Source organism: Talpa europaea (assembly GCF_964194135.1).
Source record: "Talpa europaea genome assembly, chromosome: 10".
Classification (NCBI taxonomy): Eukaryota; Metazoa; Chordata; class Mammalia; order Eulipotyphla; family Talpidae; genus Talpa; species Talpa europaea.
This window is the reverse complement of record NC_140077.1, coordinates 29,931,676-29,952,430: the sequence shown is the minus strand read 5'-3', so window position 1 is coordinate 29,952,430 and position 20,755 is coordinate 29,931,676. Positions and strand designations below refer to the sequence as shown.

Here is a 20,755-nt window from a genome sequence, read left to right as displayed (position 1 = left end):
ATTTGATGCAGGAGTAGGAGAATTGACATTTGGAGTCTGCTTTCTAGGTCTCACCAGTTCCCAAAGGTGAGTAGGGAGCTTAGCTTAATTCTGGACTCAGTCACTTTTTAGGTGACTGATCTCTGCTGAAAGTTATCACTAGGACCTCCTTATTTGTTTATATCTCTAAAATAGGGTAGTAAAAACTTCCTTGCTCAGTTGTAAGGACTATGTTGTGTAAATGTTTACAATGGTTATATAGTAGATAGTTAAAAAAAAAATTACCTTCCTCTTTTGTTCAGTTGAATGGGCACAGATTTGCCCTGAGAAAATGGTCTAGGTCTTTTTCTTGATTTCTTTGGGCTCCTGTCATCTAGAACATATTTATTCCCTTACTTGTTCCCCTGGGGATTATTCCATATAAGGAATTTATCCCTCACTTCAAGTAGAATGCTGGATCATTCCAAGCATTGTCTCCAGCACTCCATCTATGCTTCCTGACCAGAGATGCATGTGCAGGACATTCACTGGGAGTGAGGGTTCCACGGGACCTGTGGAGGGAGAAGCAGAACTCAGAAGCAACCTGAGTTGATTGCTCAGTAAAGGCCTCGATCCATGAGATCGAGGTCTGGGGTTGTTCTTAAGGGCTCACCTGATTTAAGGCAAAGGGTCTGACCTTCCTACTCTGTGTTGACTAGTTGTTGGGTACAGACTGTCACTGGGAAGGGGAGGTGACCTTTGGCTAGGTGCTCCCTTCAGCTTAGGTAATTCCTAAAGTTTTGGGAATTCTGGCCTCAGTAAGGTGGGGGTTGCAGCTCGAGTGAGAGAGGAGGGGTCAGGGTGGATCACACTCCATCTCTGCACACTCTTGGGATGAGCGTTGGACTTGCAGAAATAGCAGAACCAGTCTGGCATTTGTGGTTCTAGACAGACCTTGTTCTAGTCCTGGCTCAGCCACTCCCACCTGGTCCTTGACAAGTTCCTTCATCTCTGTAACAGAGATGTCTTGTACCTCAAAACATTCCCTCACTGGTAGCTGCAGAGTGTTCTCTACAGGTGTGGAGAGACTTAAAGTGAGAGAAAGGATATGGATGTACTCAAAATGGCAATAAACACTCATCTACACACCTTGGTGGGGATGGGTGGCCTTGGGTAGATCAATAACTACACAACTGCACCTACCTGTGCACAGCAGTGCAGCTCTTGGGCCATGGTGCCACCATCCTTACAGGCTGCTGCTCCACCTCCGAGACCCAGTGGGTGGTCAGTCACTACCCTCAACAAGAATGATGGGCTTGCTTCCATGTGTATCACCTGACTCTCCTGCCCTCTCCCTCCAGGTGACAAAGAAGTTCTCCCTGGTGATTGTGCAGGGCCACCTGGTCTCCGAAGGGGTCCTGCTCTTTGGCAGCCAGCACTTCTACATCTGCGAGAACTTCACCCTCTCTCCCATAGGTGATGTCTACTGCACCCACCACTGCTTATCCAAGTGAGTTCACCACTTCTCTGGAAGACTCTTACGCAATCCCCAACCTCTGCTACCTACACTCCTCTCCCCACCCACACCTTGTTCTTACTGTGGGCTCAGGTTTGGCCTGAAATGGAGCCATGGGATAGAACAGAAGAACATTAAGGTATAGGCATCTATGACTATGGTTCCTCAAAGCTAAGATCTGAATAAGAAGGTGCAGCTCCTAGTGCCTCTCCTGATATGGAATGCACCATAGGTCAAACGGGATTTCTCCTTAGGTGATTTGGGTAATTGAATCCAGTCTCATCAGCTCATTCATAAAGCGACTTGTTGATTGCTCATAGCATGTAAGATATCATTTGTGAGGCAATTGGCAGCATTAGCAAGTCCTTTTGGAAAGAGTTTGAAGCACATTGTCATCATGGGTAGTTGGGCATTGATCTGGGTCCCGTAGGATGGGCAAGATTGAGGTAGAAATTTGAAGGGTCACTGAATACCAACTAATGCCAGAAATCTTTGGCTGGAAATTTTAAAGTTCTTCTTTTAGGATCACATGTGGGTTAAGTATCAAGGCCTATTTAGGTTTAACTCACACTGCTTCATTCTTTTGTGCTTATAAAGTACAACTCTTCAAAATCAAATTGAGCATGTTGGCACTTTCACTAGAAGTTCAGTTGTCAAGTATATGCTTTCACTTGATCTTTGCTTCTAAAGACATTGGATGAAGACTTCTTTATCTAGAGATAGGCCTTGACGTCTCTGGCTAGCCAAGATCCAAACGATGACGAGACTTCGTCTTAGACCAATGACTTTCAAACTAACTTTTGGGAAATCATCTGGAAGATTTGTTAAAATAGGTTTCAGGGCCCCACTTTATCCCAGCTTTTAATTCCATAGGTCCGTAGTAGGGCCTAAGATTTTAATATTCTCAGTTCTCATTTGAAGCTGATGCTCCTGGTCCAGGACCACCCTTTGAGAACCTCTAATTTATACTGTTGATAAGAGAAGCCATTGTCTTTCCTGCCAGTCACTAAGAATTTTGACTCCCACTTGTTATATCACTTCCAGCCTATGTCAGGAAGCAAGAGTTTAAAGGGGTGTGGAAGGATGGGTGTCAGCCCATCCTCTTTTGATTTAGATTTGCTTTAAAATGCTTGGTGTTTTTCTCTCTGCTAATTTCCATCTTTTATTCATACCAAATGTTCACCGATTGCTGGGAGTTTTCTGTGCTTTTCCAAGGCAGGAGGAGCATAATTAATACTTGGCACACTCATCCCATCTTATTGCTCATGTTTTATTGATACTGATCAATAGGGACAATGGGTCTGCAGACTTGCCTTTCTGAGAGCTGATGAAAGCTTTCAACTCTACCTATATGCTGCGTGCCTGTGTAATGACTTGCATAATCCATTGCTCCACTCTCTACCTCTGGTTTAAATTGACTTAGTGTTAGATAAGATCTTATTGATTAGGGAGATTGTGTTTATGAGGTGCAGCTAATCATGGTCAAATTTACTATATATGCACTTTTAATAGAAGCTAGTCGTCAGGTTGTATGTACTCTCTTGATTTGTAGTGACAAGGGAAACTTCCCATGTCTGGAAATGCAGTTTTCTACAATGCAAGTAGGAGTGTAGTGAGAACAAATTACTATCCTAGAACACCATTTGGGAATTACATAGGTAATTTTAGTCACCATATCTCAAGGAAGTATTTGTTAACCAGACAGCGCTTTCCCTCCAAGATCTCCTCTACTGACTGCAGAAGCTGCTGGCACTCATGGAAATGTGGTTCTCAGAGACAGGCTATTAGATCATGTCAGATCAATGGGGATTAAGTCTTATTTTGACCATGGAGACTAAGGAAAATACATAAATAATTTAAAAATAAAGCTAATTCAACCCTGAAATGTTTCTCTAAAAAATTGCTATCAAACTGAGTTAGTTGAGCATTAGACCTTGAAAGAGACTCTCTGATGTGCCATAAAATATTCCAGATAAAGTTGAAGAACACTAAGACATCCAGCAGTGACTGAACTTGTATACTTTGGGTCTTTCCTGAGAAATTAAGAATTTTTGAAAAGCTTGTGTTTTGCTTTCGGTGGGATCCCTTCTTGATTGAATGGGGTAGGTATAATGCTATGTTAGTTAGAGCTGCTGGAACAAATCACCAAAATCTGAGTGGCCTAAAAAAAAAAAAAAAAAAAAAAAAAAAAAAAAAACCAGAAATTATCATCACATAGTTTTGGAGGCCAGAAGTCCAAAATCAAAGGTGTTGGTGAGACCATGTTCCTCTGACAACTCTCGAGGAAGGTCCTTCTGTAACTCTGCCTTCTGGCATTTCTTTGTAATCCTTGCATTCCTTGGCTTATAAATATGCCACTCCAGACCCCTGGTCATATTCTCCCTGAGTGTTTTTACATCATTTTCTCTGTTTATGTGTCTTTGTCCAAATTTTACCTCTATGTAAAGAGACTAGTCATATTGAATTAGGGACTTTCTTAGTGAACTAATTTTTATTTTGTTATCTCTGGTAGTCACCTGTTTCTAAATAGTCACATTCTGATTAACTAGGGCTTAGGAATTCCACATACCTCTTTGTGAATTAGGGGATACAATGACACAGTCCATCACAGTGACAGTCAAGCTCACAAACTATAGCCTTTGACTCATTTGGTGGGAATCCAAACCATCCAACTGGCTCTTTATAATCAGATGCTTTTAATGAGATATCTCCTGCACTTCAATAGTCAGTTTTCTAAGGCATCATTTCTCTGTTTAATTCAATTCAACAAATACTTGCCTTAGCTACTCACCGTGATAGACTCTCTAGCTATAAAGAGTTGAGTCATATGTGAGTCTGATAAAGAGGCTGTGATCTAGAGAATGATTCTGGGTATAAATTCCGACAATAATTGAATAGTTTCAGCTCCACCTTACAAAGAACATGGTCAGCTATTCCTTTCTACTCACTCATTTTGAGGGCTTGAACTCTGATTTCATACACGGAATGACAGAATAAAGTGTTGGCAAAGCGATCCAGCCATAGCTGTGTGACCAATGGTACATCCAACAGAACCCCAATTTAGACTTAACGTCAGTGAACTCAGTAAGTTTGTTTATAACTTACTCTTCCTGAGCATTTGGGGCTGGCTGAGCATTTCTGCTCTATGTGATGGTTCAGTTCCTACAAGCAGGAAAAATCAAAACATCTTTCATCTTGAAAGCTCTTTCCTAAAAGCATTTTCCAGAATATTCTTCCTCATGTCTTCTGGGTCTCAGAGTCCTAGGTGGCAGAATCTTTTAGCACATACTAAAATGGAAGGAGGGATCCACAAGGAAGAGGTTTGTAAATGTTAGAGAGCCTTTCTGTCTCAGGGGGAAACAGAAATTGTTAATTGAGCTTGGGTTTTAGAGCAGAGGAGCTGAATTTGAAGCCAGTTCCTTAGGACCTTGCAACATCACTTCTCTTTGAAATGTAGTTTCCTCATTTCTGATTTGAAAACAATAACATGCTTAGAAGGGTTCATGTGAGGATTCAGTTACACACAGAACAGGGAAGACATGGGTGGACAGCAGAGCATGACAATTGTCAGTGCACTCAGCAAACTTTCCCAGCAAGTGGTCCAGGAAAGAAGCCAGAACAGAGCCATGGGTTTAGGTCTATAACCCACTGAACTCATTCGTAGTCTGTTGGCAAAAACCAGGCACAGGGCTGAGCTACAGGGGATGGTCACTGTGTTGCTGCAAGCATGGGCGCATAGAGGAGACTTCACTGTCACTCTCTTGGGTGCCTTGACCTGGGAAGCCATTTGACTTATCACAATGGCCCCACTGGGCATCAGAAAAGTTTAGGGGAAACTCAGTTTAGTCCCAGAGGAAGGCATTAATAATGGATCAAGGGTCTCATCCAGCAACAGATTTGAATTAAAGCATGCAGAAAGAAGCATCCAGAACCAAAGCCACATTGGTAGCCAATAAATCCTATAGCAATTCTGTTATACATCTCAGAGCAGGGTTGTTGTAAGTAGGGACAGGAGGACTTGCAAAGGGCCTGAGTTCACATCCTTGAGGTCTGGTTATGCAGGATACTCAGCACCAGGCTCAAGCTGAGTCCCACAAGGGTAGCCTTCCTTTCCACCAGAGTGGCCATTCTGTATGGTGCCCAAGTCCGAGTTCTTAGCACCACCACCATTGATCATTGATTGGGGAATTCCTGCCAGCCTGTGTGATGGCCTTGTCTCTCTTGGTTTCCCTACAAAGAATGGCATGGTAAGGTAATGCCCCAGCATACTCCTCATGGTGGGTATGACACAGACAGGTGCTCAGAAAGGATCTATCAGGTTGGTGGGTGCTGGCACCCTGGTTGTCAATGATCACAGAACTCCTCCCTGTATACCCAGAAACAGCAGGAAGGGGAACGAGCCTACCAGACACCTTCTCACTACATGTCATGCTTCCTTTCCAGCATCAGCGATCCATTCATTTTCAACATGTGCAGCAAAGACAGATCCTCCGACCATTACTCATGCCAGAGACACAGCTATGGTGATCTCAGGGAGCTCCAGCAGGCACGCTTCCTCCTGCAGGTATGCCCCAGAGAGGGGCCAGAGGGAGGGACAGCTCTTCATGGGGAGATGGTTCAGGCACCATCAAAGTTCCATTTGATTGTGAAGAACACACCCCTATGATCCACCTTCATGCCTGCACACAGTCCATACCCTTGGGACACCCCATGATATCCCTAGGCTCCCAGTGGTCTCGCTCTCCTAGCTCAGAGTTCTGACTTTTGCTATACTCTCCCCAGACACTTCCCATTTGGCTGCTGGGCCCTTCTCTACCTTACTATATCGTTTAGGATCGTGCCTCTGTTTTATTTTCATGTGCAGATTCAAGAATACAGGACAGGGCAGCTCCATTGCTTCCTGCAGAATTGATGACTATGTGTTGAGTGCGAGTCTGCTCTATTCTGATGGCAGGACCCCTACCATTGGCTGCCAGCTGCCAGCCTTCCTCCCCACTGCCTCACCTATCTCTAAGGTCTTGGTCATTTTCAGGAGCCAAGTGGCTTAGAGATATGATTGTCCCTTTACACCAGAGTCCCAGAGCCTCACCCATTTCCTTCAGGGACTCATCCAGGTGCTAAGCAGAGCCAATTCCTTTCAGAGGCAGAGCTCTGAGGTAAACTAATCACAGTCTAAGGCATAAATCAGTCCATTTAGAAGGATCATCTCAGTGGATAAGGGAGGAGGAAGAGCTCCAGGCCCCACTGGCCTGACATTTTGCCTTCACAAACCCGTCTCAGCATTAGCAAAGCTTTTTCTCAGGAGCCTCTCAGGCAAAGGAAGAGATGTGAGGTCACCCTATAGAAGGGGAGAATGTGGCTCCTCTCTAAAGGGTCTTTGTATGGGGTTGGGGGTGGTGGTAGAGGGGCAGCGTTGAGGCCCTAACAAACTAATAAGAATGCCTTCATTTGTCAATTTTCTGGGTGTATAATTTTTCACATGATCCTGCAGAAAGCCTTATTATTTTGATCTGAAGCCCAGGGAAACCTATCAGGAGATCCTGTCATTCTAGAAAAGATTAGCTGCTCTGCTGACAAGGGTGCAGCAAGCTGCTAGTATCCTGCCAGCCCTCCTCCTCTTCCTCCCTTTCTGCTGCTTTTGCCTACAAAAAAACCTCATTTGGCCCAATCTTAATGTGCATCTGTGCAAGGAGAATGAGCTAAAAGGGAATAAGCAGAAGAAACCCCAACCCTGAAGATTCCAGGCCAGCACGGTCCTCTTCCCGACCACGAATCTGCCACTTGGGTATTTTTGGGCACCTCTTCGGACTTCCATTACCCTCCAGTAAAAAGGAGCCTATGCTTTGTTTTTTCCACATACATACATAGTACATATATAGTACATAACACATTCTTGGCACATAAATGTATGTACTCAAAAAGCATTTTATGATTATATGTCCTTACAGGTTATACATATACACACATACATGAATATATATGTGTGTACTGTACATATATGTTTGCATGTATGTATACACATATACATATGTCGTAGCAAAAGGCATGAGTGAGTTTCTTTCCCCCCCATAAGTGTGGTTGTTTCCAGGTGGCTGGATAGGCTGACACGGTGAAGCCAGAAGTCAGAGGGCATGTATGAGTATGGCCAAGGGGGTGAGAGAGTGGCCCTGAGAGAACTTTGTGAGCAAGGCTGCCTTTGGTCCTGCCTTGACTTCTCCAGGAGAAGGTCAGGACCTATGCATTATGGTTGCGGGGCCAAGCTGTAGCTTCTCCACTTTCTATAGTCATCACTATTTCTATTTCTATTTCATAAAAAAAAAAAAAAATCTGAGGCACATGCAGACAGAGGGGGCTCGTAGCATCATTACAAATAATTTTCTTTTTGCTCAGGAGCTTAATGAACTGGACTCGGAGAACTCATTTCCAGCCAGGTACAAGCAGGACCTGCCTGTTGGACGCAGGACCACATCTCTGAGTCTGACCCTCACCCACCCCATTTGTATCTCCATACCCAGGCCTCACTCCTCCTCGGCCCTTTCTGGAAGTTTTTTCCCTGACCCCTGCCATCCCTGAGCCGCTTCCTTTATGAATTTTAATATAGCTATTCCAAATAGTTTTACAAAGCTTGGGATAGAGGGGAAGGAAAGAAGAGATGAGGAAGGGAAAATAGAAAAAAATCATGCAGAGCTCATTCAGGCATTAACGAAATACCCTTGATCTTGACGTTGCTATGACAGAGGGACCACATCAGAATGGCCTTGGCAAAGCTCCCTGGCCTTCCAGTCTGTAGGTTGGCGTACGGTGCTCCCAGATTGGGAGTTACAATCCCTAGCATTGCTCTAAGGTGACCCGCTAGTTCAGGAAACTGACCCACAACCCAGAAGTGAAAGTGCCCAAAGGTGTCACTGGGCACCTCTTTTTGTCTGTTCTTTGCTTGTCTGGGAAGTGGGGTTCCTGCTTCGCTGTTCAGTGAAAAGAACCCTGTGGCCCCCTGTCCTCCTGCTCATCTTTGACACCAAACCAAGAGACTCCTTGCCAGTGGCTCTGCTACTTGGGAGTGTCTGCATTCTAGGAAACTTCAGGAATAGTAAAGGATATTTCTCTTTACAGGACATAGCCCTGGAGATCTTTTTCCGAAATGGATATTCCAAGTTTCTTGTCTTCCACAATGGTGATCGAAGTAAGGCCTTCAAAAGGTAAGAATTTAAAAACCCTTCTTTGAGGAAACAAGAGACTATCCAGCTCTGTTCTTAGGATAATTGATCTTAACCCATAGCAAGCAAGATTTAGGTTAGACACAAGGAAGAACTTACTGACCCACAGGACTGTTGAATCATGGGACAAAGTAGAAAGATATAAAAGATGTGTTCTCCCCAAACCCTGGGAAACAGGCTCCAATTTATGGGCTGAAGTAATGACTGATCGGAGAAAAATTGTGCAGACACAACGTATTTAAGAAACTGGCTGTTTGATGGGGCTTCCAGCATTTTCTGGCTTTATTTTTTAATTTTCCAAGTAATATTTTTTGGGTTTAATCTTTCTTTTTGATCCCAGCTGCCAATTTTAGTTGTTCCAATTTCATATTTCATTGGAAAGAATTCCAAAAAACTGATTTCCCACTTCTGCATGAAACAGTTTTTTTTTCCTTAAAGAGGAAGCCTGCTGTTTTAGTTTAATTTCTCTTTCTCCAAATAGATTAATCAATCTTAGAAATTTAAGCTAGTGCCTAAATTTTTAACAGTAATGGTTATTTATTTTTATTATCACTAAAATTATGGACAATAGATCAACTTATAGAGGATCTACAGGGGACAGAAGGGAAAGTAGATTACTAGCAGTAAACATATCACACAGAACTTGGGGGAGCATATTATGCTCTGCTCCACTTTAGGCTGGAAGTTTTGAGGTGTCGTCTGACATCCTGGCCTGGGAAGTCCCATTTTGTGCTCAGAGGCTCTAGCCTTGACTTCCTGTTGGCACTCACCAGTCACTGGCATCAGGACCCGTGGCTGGGTCCAAAGGACTGGGCCAGAGTAGAGAAAAACAACTCCCAAAGAGAGGCTGTTTGCACCAGTTCTGGATGCATCTCTGTGGACTGTGAGTCCCTCTTTGAGGTTTTTCCAAGGACTGCTGTTATATCACCTCCTGAAATTGTCTGAAAATTCTGTTTTAGACCAAATCAAAGTAGAACATACAATACTGAACCTCACTCACATTCATTTCCCTTTGCGATTTCTATGTATTAAACTAAGGTTTTCACAGCTAATCTAGAAGTTTTGCCCATTCACTGCTCAGAGGGCAAACATTACCTACAGTAAACTACCCAGTTGCCCCCCACCATGCTCAAGAAACCTTACAGTAACTTGGCATTTGTCCCAGAATACAGCAGTGATTGCTGACATTGGCAATGGAAATGTCAAGTGCGTGGTTCAGAGGAGGGATCTAAAACACTTTATTTTGTTATGACTATGGTTTTATTGTCTCACTGTTATTGAGGCTGGAGTATGGGATGTCAGAGGTTGCTGAGGATGGGGTGCCTCAGAGATATACCCAAGTCTGCTGTTCACCACCTGGGGGCAAGCTGGAGTATGGAGGGGCAAAAAGGACCCATCTCTTGCCTGGCTCTGAAAAGTCTACCTGGTTGTGGGAGAGTCTTGACTCTACTGACAGAATGATCCTTTCCCTGTTTGTCTAGCTTTTGTTCTTTCCAATCCAACTTGAAGGGGAGAGGTATCATGGAGGACACCCTCAATCTAAGGTAAGGGTGTGGGGGTGAACCCTTGTGTCTGGACCTCTTGCTGGTATTTCTGGTCCATTGCTCTGGGCAGAGGTGTCCGCCCAGGCCCAGCTAAATTAACATACAATGTTGTGTGAATTCAATGTTAATTTATGAATCTATGTTGTTAAGAGCATCTTTCCCAGGGAAAGAAATGCTTACAGTTGCTTCCCAAGGGCCCCTCTACAAGTACCCAGTTCTCTAGAAAGCCAATTCACAATCAGCAGGTACTTTTATTTTAGTTAAGAAGAATAGGAAGAGCATAGTGTTTGCTGTTATTTTCCAGGCATGTGTGGACACAAGGCTAGGAGGGGTGTCCCCGGGAGTAGTGGTATTCAAAATACTTATAAGTGACCCTGGAATGGATGCCACCAAGTCATTCAAAATTACTTATCAATAGTTTGTTATGCGTGGTGTCTGCTCTTGACAGAGTAACAAGCCAAATATTCACAATTCCTTACTGGGTCAGTAAGCCCAGAGGATGCCATGCCTCTCCTTCTCATGGTGAGGATTATCCCTGGATTAGCTCCATGCTTGGCATTCTCTTGTAGCTTAATGGCACCGTGTCCTCAATTACTTCAGACTGGTAGTCAATTACTTAAGAATTCTACCACATGGGGAGTGCTCTGTCCCAGTAATTTCAGCAAAAATCCCAGAACTGATTTTCATTTGCTTAAAGTTAGATTAGTACCCATTCCAGAGGCCACTGAGTGCTTTCATTGGCCAGATCAGCGTGGCATGCCCTCTTCTAGGGTAGAGTCAATACCACCACCAACATGACCAAATTAAGGGGTGGGTACTCCCCTAAGAGAATCAAGGTTCTCTTACCATAAGAGGGGTGAATGCCAGAGTGTCAACAGAAGCAGATGGACATCCACTGCTCCCTGCAGAGTGCTCCCGGGAGCCAGCACCCATGATCTCTATGTTCATCTTCTCTACCCTGGAACTACTTTCTCCATGTGTCAACTTTTATATAAGTCATTTCTCGCAGAATCCCATTTGTTTCTGCTCACCCTCTTGTAGAGATGTCAAGTAGGTAATACAGCTCAGCTGAATGAAACTCTGTCCACTCCTATTTTGCTGTGCTCAGAGTCTTGGGGGCGCTTTAGCCCAACAATGCAAATCTCATTCAAATAAATGAGTTTCCAAATTTCTTCGCCAGATACAGAAGGGCAGACAGAGGGGTCAGAGGGAAGAACATAGAAGGGAAGGTGAACTGAGGCCATGACCACTTAAGTTGGTGGGTCTGAACAAAAAATGAATGCCAGGTAGCAAGAAGATGATTCTTGGCTTGGATTGAGTCAAATGTGAGGAAATTATTCCTCATCTATAAGGGTGACCCTTGACACCAAGTGGGGTTCTAACTTGCACCTGTGGGACAGCTGGGCACTTTTCTGGTTTTAGTACCCTCATGCTTATATTTTCCACTGTGGCCATCTGAGCCCTATTGGAACAGGACCTTCCAGGGCCATTCTCTGTTATCCCTGGCACATTCCCAGCACAGCTCCAAGCATGGGGTCCTTTGGGGAATATAAAATGGAAAGCTGCTGGAGTCTTTTGGAAACAGCACACAGTGCTCCAGAGAAAATGCATCTCTAACTCATGGAAAGTGACAAAATAAGGTAGCCTTTGAAGGAGCCCCGTTCCTAGGCTCTTAGACCACCCAAGCAGCCAGGACATGTGCTTAAACCACAGTCAGTCATGAACTTTAAAATCAATCTGTTTGGGTTCATAGTAGGCACTTAGTAAATGATAATTTCTTTAGTTAGGTTTCAAACCAACTGCTGTGTACTTGGGGCATATCTGTGGAACAACTGATTAAAAATAGGAGGCTGTCTCTGTGCTCAGCTCCTTTTTATATCTCCTTTCCATCCCTTTTCTCACCCTTCAGTGTGCCTTCCCGAGCTTCAGGGGGAGGGAAGTAGTGGAGGCCTCCAGTCTTAGGAGGACTTGCTAACCTTTACTGTGACCTGGAATGAACTTGACCATTTTCCATTTGGATTACCAAGGGCAATGTCCAGTCTGTATGATGAATCTTGAGAATTGCCTACCTCTAGTGAACACAAGCTTCTACTCTCTAAAGGAGATTTGTGATGTATTCTGAGGGGTTTCAGCTGGTGACTAGATGCTTGGCCTCTGCTATAGGATTTCATATTTTCAACTCTTCTTGACGATTAATTTGATCCTTCTGGAAACCATCCCTCATTTATTGGAAACCAGAACTTTTGGGTACCAGAGTTTACCTAGAATTCCAGTGACAATGACTAATACCATAACTGTTTTCAAGGAGGATCTGGAGGTCTGGCCATTCTGAATGCAGGATGGCCACATAATCAGATGCCAGGGAGTGTAGGACTATTAGAGCTCCAAGGGCTTCTACTACAAAGCCAGCCAGACCTCCTGGCAGCCAGAAAGCTCCACAGTGTTGGACACAGGCAGGCTTTGCTGAAATGTGAGAAGGACCAGTTAGAGAAAAACAGAAAGAAGAGCTGAAGTTGCAGTTAGTTGAGACTGTACATATGGATAAACACTCATCCTTACACTTAGTTCTGTTCCTTTCCAAAAAGGGTTGGAAACAGCTTCAAAAGTAAATACAGAGCACATTGATCCTTTAAAAATTACTTTGAAACTCCTTCAAAGGAGAAAAAAGTCGAGGGGACCAGGTAACTAAAGTGATCTAGTTACTTGAATTGTCCCGAAACTAAGAAAAAAAACACAACTATGTTGATGGGTTACAACATCGTCCAGTAAGATAACAAGAAACAGAGGGTTGTTGGGGGAAAAAATCTGGAATGTACTTTCTCTTGGCACTGGATATGAAATTTGTCCTTGTTGAAAGGGTAGTGGGTACCAAAGAAGGCTATTTCCTTCTTATGAAATATGAAAAAAAAAATCACTCCAGAAAATAATTTTCTGTATTGGTTCTCTGCAAAAGTGGGTGCTTAACATCTGGACTTATTCGTGAGCAGACCTCTCTTTGAGAGGTTCCATGACCTGGCTTTGTTACATTGCTTCCCAGTGACCTCAGTTCATATTCAAGCCAGAGCTTAGAAAACACAGAGAAATACAGAGCTGGGGTCCCTGCCTGGCGTTTCCCCTCTTAAATCTCTGTTGCAAACAGCCCCCATCTGCGCATGAGCGGCAGGCTCCCTTCTACACTGTGGGCTCTGACTGGGTCTGGAAGGCTGACTTGCTGTGTCATTAAGGCAGAAGTGTCCTTGGACATGAGGAAGTCACTGGGTATGAGACTGTAATATTTAGGGCGTGATTTTATCTGAATGATTGTAATTTCTGAAATTCTTGCAGTTGTAGAGCTTACTTAAATATAATATTTTAGATTGAAATTGGTTTTTGGCACAACATTCTATAGTTGAGTGTTGTTAGAGTTTCCTTTATAGATTATATTTGAAAAATAATGAAGGACAAAGAACTTAAAAACCAACCATAAGAAGCTATAAATTCCCCTAAGATGCTGATCTTTCATGAAAATCACTCATATTCCCCCCAGGCACTACCACTAGCAGTGTGGGAGCTAAAATTCAAGTACTCCTCCCCATTTCTGCTCCTTCAGTTCTGCTCTCCAGAGAACATCACTGTTGACCAACTGGGAAGCTGAGAATCTGTAATGTACATGATGATAGCTTCAGCTCCACCACTGAGTAGTACCAGCATGGTCCTGGGGCTTCTTGGTAAAGCACAGCCCAAGAAGGGCAGTTATGGAGACCACACAGATCAGACCCCAGTAAATACACATTGATCCTTTAAAAATTATTTCAAAACTCCTTCAAAAGGGAAGGCAACTACTCATCTGTTTTGCTTCTCCATCATTTTGTCATTTAGAAAATGTCACTAGTACCAGAATAAGCTCCTGGGAATAACAAATGCCCCAGGAGTTAGGAGCTTCTCACATTATTGGCTCAGTGAGCACTAGGCAGCAAAGCTCAGTGATCTACAGAGAACTCCTCCTGGGACATGATCAGAACTTGGTTTTGGGCCCCCTCCCATGTTACACTTTGCCTTTCTTATTTCTAAGATCCATGCCTCCTCTTCATTCTATCTTAGCCATAATGTCAGACCAATTTCTAGGCAGAAGCTTAGCTTAAGCCTCATTCTCTGCACCAAGGCTGGTCCCTGTGTTCTTCCAGCTCCACCAAGTCTTGCTGCTTCTATAGGGATAGTGTGGACAGTGTGAAAATCCAGAACTATGAGGGGAGCAAGTCTGGTCCAAGGTTTCTCTTGACCTCCCTACCCTAAATCCTACTTGCATGGATAGAGAAGCCATGCATTAGCTTTTTATTATTTTAACATCTCTCTCAGGAATCTTCAAGCTAAGATCAACAATGGATAACTTTAGGTTACTCTGGTGAACTGAACTGGAAGTATTCTTTCTCCTGAAATGCCTTAACTCTTCTGAATGGTTGAGGAACTTTTAACTGCCATAGTTATTCATAAATCAGCACTTGGTAGATTACAAGCATCTGTTTATTGCTTCACTTTAGCTGTATGATTGTTTTTGTTTTTATTTTAAAATAATTATAGGTTCTCAGGAAGTTGCACAATGACCCCATGCATTCTTCATTAATTCTCCCCCATGGTTACATCATAGATAACTATAGTACAATTTCAGAACCAGAGAAATAACATTGATATGTGTGCATAATTCATTGTCATTTTATCATGTGTAGATTTATTTAATCACCACCTCTACCAACATACACAATTTTTAAAAAGTCACTACAAAGACATCTCTTAGGCTGCCGCTTCTTGGTCACCCTAACCCTTTATTAGCCCTGAGCCATCATCATCCCTAACCTCTGCCATCTACTCATCTGTTTTGCTTCTGCATCATTTTGTCATGTAGAAAATGTTCTGTAAATGGAATCATAGGATGTGTGACCTTTGGAGATAGGTCTTTTTTACTCAGAATAATGCCATTGAGACACATCCAAGTTGTTGCATATGTCAACAGTATGTTCTTTTTTTATTGATGAGTAGTATAACAGATATGGACATACCAGAGTTCACTTAGCCATTTGCTTATCCAGAGATATTTACAGAGACATAATTTTACTTGATATTTACATTTGCTGTAATTATTAATGTAAATAATTAATTATTTACATAGAATGTAAGTCTGTATGTTATTGTTTGTTATCTTTCTTGTCTCAATTTCTCTGTTTTCTTTTTCCTGTTTATCTGTGCACTGCTAAAAAATTTGCTAAAATGTGTAGGATTTCAGAATATATTTCTTTTTTTTAAAGATTTATTTATTTATACAAGAACCAGGGTACAGGCCAGATGCGCAGGAGGGTGAGAGGATTCACCAGAGACAGAGTGGGAAACAGAACAGGCAGACTGATGAAATACATTGCTGAGGGGAGCAGCAGGCGAGACAGGAGAGGTCTGCATCACCATGTGGGATTCTTGCTGGCCAGCCAGGATCGAACCTGCACTGCAGAGGCTGAGGACAGCTTCACAGTATGGCGCTGAACCGCCTACACCACCAGGGAGGGCCTCAGAATATTTTCTTTGAGTTTTTTGTATAAATTTTATTTACAAGATTTATTTATTTATCCATACAAGAACTGGGGTACAGGCCAGAGGTGTGAAGGGTGAGAGGATTCACCAGAGACAGAGTGGGGAGCAGAACAGGCAGATAAACTGAAATACACTGCTGAGGGGAGCAGCAGGTGAGCCAGGAGAGGTCTGCCATGCCATATGGGTAGCTCTCTGGCCAGGGATTGAATTCGTGCTTCAGTGATGAAGGACAGCCTCATAGGTTGTGTCTTAAACCCTCGCACCACCAGGGAGGCCCTTGTATAAATTTTAATTGCTTAAGGTGTTGTATTTTACATCTGTAACATCACAGGTACTAATGTTGAGATTTTACCAGTTTGAGTGAAATGTAAAGACCATAAGTTTTTTAAGATTTAAAGTCTTCTTTTAAACTTTTAATTGTATATAACATATATCATTTTCTAAAATATTCCCTCTATATACATTAAAAAATAAAATGAGCATTTCCCAAAGTCATCTTCATACATATATCACCTTTAAGTTAAAGAGAGACAAAGTGTATTTAAGAAGGGAGTCAGTGACTCGGCTAGCACCAAAACAACATGGGCTTCCAGAATGTTCTCCTTGCTACTCTCTTTCTTCTCCTAACTGAAGGCTTTTCTTCTTCAGAGTTGTTTATTCTTGTTAGCTGATTGTCTTCAAATTTTTGCCTTTTAGCTACCCTAGGGCGGTAACTGACGAGCGTACAGGCGAACGTATCCTGGGAATGGAGACACAAAAGACTGAGGCAATTACTCCAGGTCATGGACACAGCAAGGACAGGGGTCAAACAAGGACACTTAGGTCATGCCAGGTTTTCAGAGAGGGTCATGACTGGGCTAGTATGAACAGGGCTTTCATTCTATTTGAGGAAAGCGATACCCCGTGGTTTTCCTACCAAGTGTTTTAGGCTTAATACAACTTCCAGGAAGTAAAGGTAATTATGATATTTTAGGTTATGAAGGAACATCAATATCAAACTTATTCTTTGACAGAAAAAGAAATAAAATGTACAAGTTGACTCCTATCTGCTCCCTCTCTCAAGTTCTTGCTTTACCATACAGTTTCCAGGCTAACAAGGTGTATAATACAACTGTATTCTGTGGCAAACCAGAGTCCCCTGCCTATTTGTCTCTTGATTCTGGTGAAGTTAAATGCACTTAAGACCCCTTCTAAGTCTGTAAGACTGAAGGCATAATAAAGATGCAAAAACAAAAATAGAAAACAAATGTCACCTTGCATGCCAACTGCTCAGCTGGCAGTGAATCTGAGAGACTGGACTGGGGAGGGATTTTGAGGACATGGCCAGGAGCAGTGAAGAATGTGCTGTGATGGAGAGAGTGGATCAGCGGGGCACATCTATGGCCTCTGTTTTTCTTAATTCCTGTTCTCTGACCATCCTTTTGAATGACTATGAAAGGAATGTTAATTCTAAAGAAGCTGTGTCTTAAGACTGAGGAATGAAAGTGAGCAGTATCCAAATAACTAGCATGCACCCTTTGTTTGGATCCCATCCCCCTGCATGGATTCTGTACTTCTTGAGCCTGGGATGAAGTAGTTAAAATAGCAGAAAGGCTGCCTTAGATATTCTCAAGCCCCAACACACTATCAGTTGCTCCTGAGCCTGAAGCATGACATCACATCAAGTCCTTCACAGGTGCAACTGCTCTGCTTATCTTGAGAAAGACTTCAAATAATTTTGGACAATAAATGAAGGGAAAAGTTTAAGTAATATGTAAGGCTGGCAAGGATGCAGTGAGACAGATTCTCTAATATATTGCAGGCGGATACATAAATGTGTGTAAACTTTTTATAAACTACTTGACAGCTTAAATCAAAAATTATTTTTTAAAAATACCTGTTCCACGGTATTTATACAATGATGCAATGCTATGGAAATAATGCAAACTATTAAAAAAAACTTAATCATAAAGCTTTCATCACAAAACAATTTCTACTAGGAAAATACTGGAAACAACTTAAATGTCCACTAGTAACTTATAGTTACATAAATCCATATTTAACTATCTTACAGATGTTTTAAATTATGGTTATTAAGAACTTGTAGCAACTTGGATTTCAAAGCAGGATAAAAATGTCATGAAAGCTACATAAAAATTTTTAACTACATAAAAATATACAGAGAAAAATAACAAAGGAAATCTATCGATATTATAATTGTTTACACTGTAGAATGGTGGATGTTTTCAACTATTATATTTGAAATCATGTCATGGTTTTGTGACTTATATACTGGAAACCATATGAAAAAGAAAACTGAAAAGGGAAATTTTAAACTATATCTTCAGAAATTTTGAAATATGATAGAATTGTCACAGCTAAGCATTGCAAAGAAAAATAAGCAGTGAAGAGTGAAGAAATGAAGTGTCTTGTCTGCTATGACTTGTGATGTGAAAAAAATAAGTTATTCCCACTGAGTTAATACATGGCTCTTGTTGCTTTCCCACTGACCACTATACAACTTGATCCTTTTCTTCTAGGCAGAGTGAAGGTATGAGTGAGTGATACAGAGATCAGAGAAAATTCTCATCTATTGGGAGAATTGACTCTGCCATGGTCTTTTCTGACAGAGTATCTAGTCTGACTAGGGACACATTCCAAAGTAGGATTTCAGCTTTGAGATGCACCAGTTTCTAGTTCTATTTACTCCTTCCTTTGTGTGCTGTCTATTTACTCCTTCCTTTGTGTGCTGTGATGCACATCAGACCTTGGAGTTAGCACCAGTATTATTCCTGCCATACAAGTGAAGGAACCGTAGCTAAACAAAAGGCCCAGGGAGATGACAGTAAGCAGCAGAGCTGCTCTGGACTTACATTCCAGAATCTTTGGCTTTTGTCAATGCCAAGCCAGCTCTACACCTCTCTGCTCTGATTTCCTAACTTTCTCAGACAATAATGCTCTGCCTTGTCTTTTCTCAGCTGGTCTTTCCTACAGGTTGCACAGGGCAAGTCAACCTTTCCCCCACAGGGCACAGTGCCTGCACCTAACACAGCACCTAGTAAGTTATTTATTTATTAACTGCATCAACCCATATCTGCATCCATTCTTGTACTCCCATGAAGGCCTGGCAAAGCACTGGACATTATAAGATGGGTGTGCAACTTCACTCACAGCCAGTGAGAGCTTGCAGGTTTAATCTAGAAAGTACCTAGAACAAATCAAATTATGCAACCTTAGATAAAAGATAAGGTTTAATTATCCTTAAGGACCTGAAAGGGATTGGTTCTAGGACTCACTTCCTCTCCACCCTCAAATAGCAGTATATGAGAATGCTCAAGTTCCTTATATAAAATGGCAGAGTATTTATATATAACCTAGGCACATCCTCCCATATAGTTTAAATAATCTCTAGATTACTTACAATACCTAATGCAATGTAAGTGCTATGAGAACAGCTGTTATACTGTACTGCTTAGGGAATAAATAACAAGGAAAAGGTCTGTACATGTTCAGTACAGATGCAAGCATCATAGGCCTAACTACATAGTAAGTATTTTCTTCTGAGGTTGGTTGTATACATGAATGTGGAACCCTCAAATACTGAGGGACTCAAAGTTCAGCTTTGAGTCCAAGAGGTTACCTGTTAATACTCAGTGATCTTATCTGCCCATTTCTGTGGCCCAATTTTGTTCCCTTCCCAAGATCAAATGCCCCTCTTCCTTCTGACTTTGGAAGCTCTGGCCCAAAGCATTTCCTTAGAACGAGCTTCATGTTGGTGAGCTGGTGGCTGGCCCTGAAATCTGTGCTAATGAGACCCAAGTGTGCTGGCAGCATTAGCTGTAGGGAGGAGAGTACTGAGGCAGAAGTGAAATTTGCTTGAATGTGTGGCTCTGCATATGCAGAACAGAAAGAAAATTGCAGAATGGCAGGAAACTAAACACCCTCAGTCAACAAAATCACAAGCCGAGGAAGTAGAGAGAGGTATTTTATGTGCCTGACTGGAAGAACTATTGCAGTAATGGGAATTTTTCAACTTCCTGTGGATGTAGCCCACTGCCATCATCCCTCCCTTCCTGCTTTAGGGTCAGGGTCCCAGGTCACCTCCATTCTTCCTGAGATTCCTTGGCCGTGGAGTTGGGTGAGGTCAAATTGGAAAAGAGGGCTTTTCTCGGTGTCACTGCGGCCATGTTCTTGATTTTGTTCAGCCTTTCCCGGGATTGTTGGCATTTTCTCAGACAAGGTCCACACAGATCCTTTTCCTCCACCAGATATAAGTTCTCTAACCTCTTGATGGAATCTAAGAACTCAGTTGACTCCTCTTCCTTGGGAAAGGGGTTTCGCTTTACATTGAGCTTTTTCAGCTTGGGGAGCTTGGAGATGCTATTTGGGATGCTGCTCAGCAGGTTGTCAAAAAGTCCCACCTCATGGAGCTCCTTCAGAGCGCCCAGTGTGGTTGGCACACTTTCCAGATGGTTCAAGCCAAAGTTCACAGTGCGGATATTCTTGAGTTGATTGAGCTCCACCGGCAGCCCGTTGGTGGTCAGCCTGTTGTTGCTGACATTGAGGTAGAGCAGAGAGGTCATCTGGCCAATGGACTCGGGAAGCTTGTCTATGTAGTTGCTGTGCAGGTCCAGCCAACGCAGGTTCTGGAACTTGGATATTGCATCAGGGAGTTTCCTGATCAAATTCCGGCTAAGATCAAGTTCATCCACATCGTTGAGTCTCAGAATACACTTGGGGAAGGTGGTGATTCCCATCTTGCTCAAGTCAAGACGTTTTTTCCCATCAAATGTGACTTTGATACAATTCTTGGCCACTTTGAGGGTGATCTTCTTGCCCTTGGGGCCTTTCCCGCCCTTGCCCATGTTCTTTTAGTATATTTGGGAGGATGTTTGAGGTATGTTGTGCTGATTGGATGGTGATACGTTAGAGAAAAAAAGTCACAAGAAACTGCTAGAAGATATACTCTGATAAAGAGGAGAAAAAAA

At 42.6% G+C, this 20,755-nt stretch overlaps 2 protein-coding genes across 2 annotated transcripts in view; one reads left to right on the top strand and one right to left on the bottom strand.

The window, feature by feature from the left end:
* WDFY4 (WDFY family member 4) overlaps positions 1 to 20,755 on the top strand; it is a gene marked incomplete at both ends in the record, with an annotated part of 204,919 nt that overhangs the window by 134,484 nt on the left and 49,680 nt on the right. The window contains 4 exons of the mRNA XM_084245258.1: positions 1,320 to 1,468; positions 5,918 to 6,038; positions 8,585 to 8,670; positions 10,170 to 10,232. Coding sequence (XP_084101384.1) covers positions 1,320 to 1,468; positions 5,918 to 6,038; positions 8,585 to 8,670; positions 10,170 to 10,232 — 419 coding nt within the window. The remainder of the gene's footprint in view (positions 1 to 1,319; positions 1,469 to 5,917; positions 6,039 to 8,584; positions 8,671 to 10,169; positions 10,233 to 20,755) is intronic.
* LRRC18 (leucine rich repeat containing 18) lies at positions 19,865 to 20,632 on the bottom strand (the record flags this gene model as incomplete). The annotated part of the gene is made up of 1 exon (XM_084245259.1): positions 19,865 to 20,632. One exon carries the CDS (start codon positions 20,630 to 20,632, stop codon positions 19,865 to 19,867), a length of 768 nt encoding a protein of 255 aa, XP_084101385.1.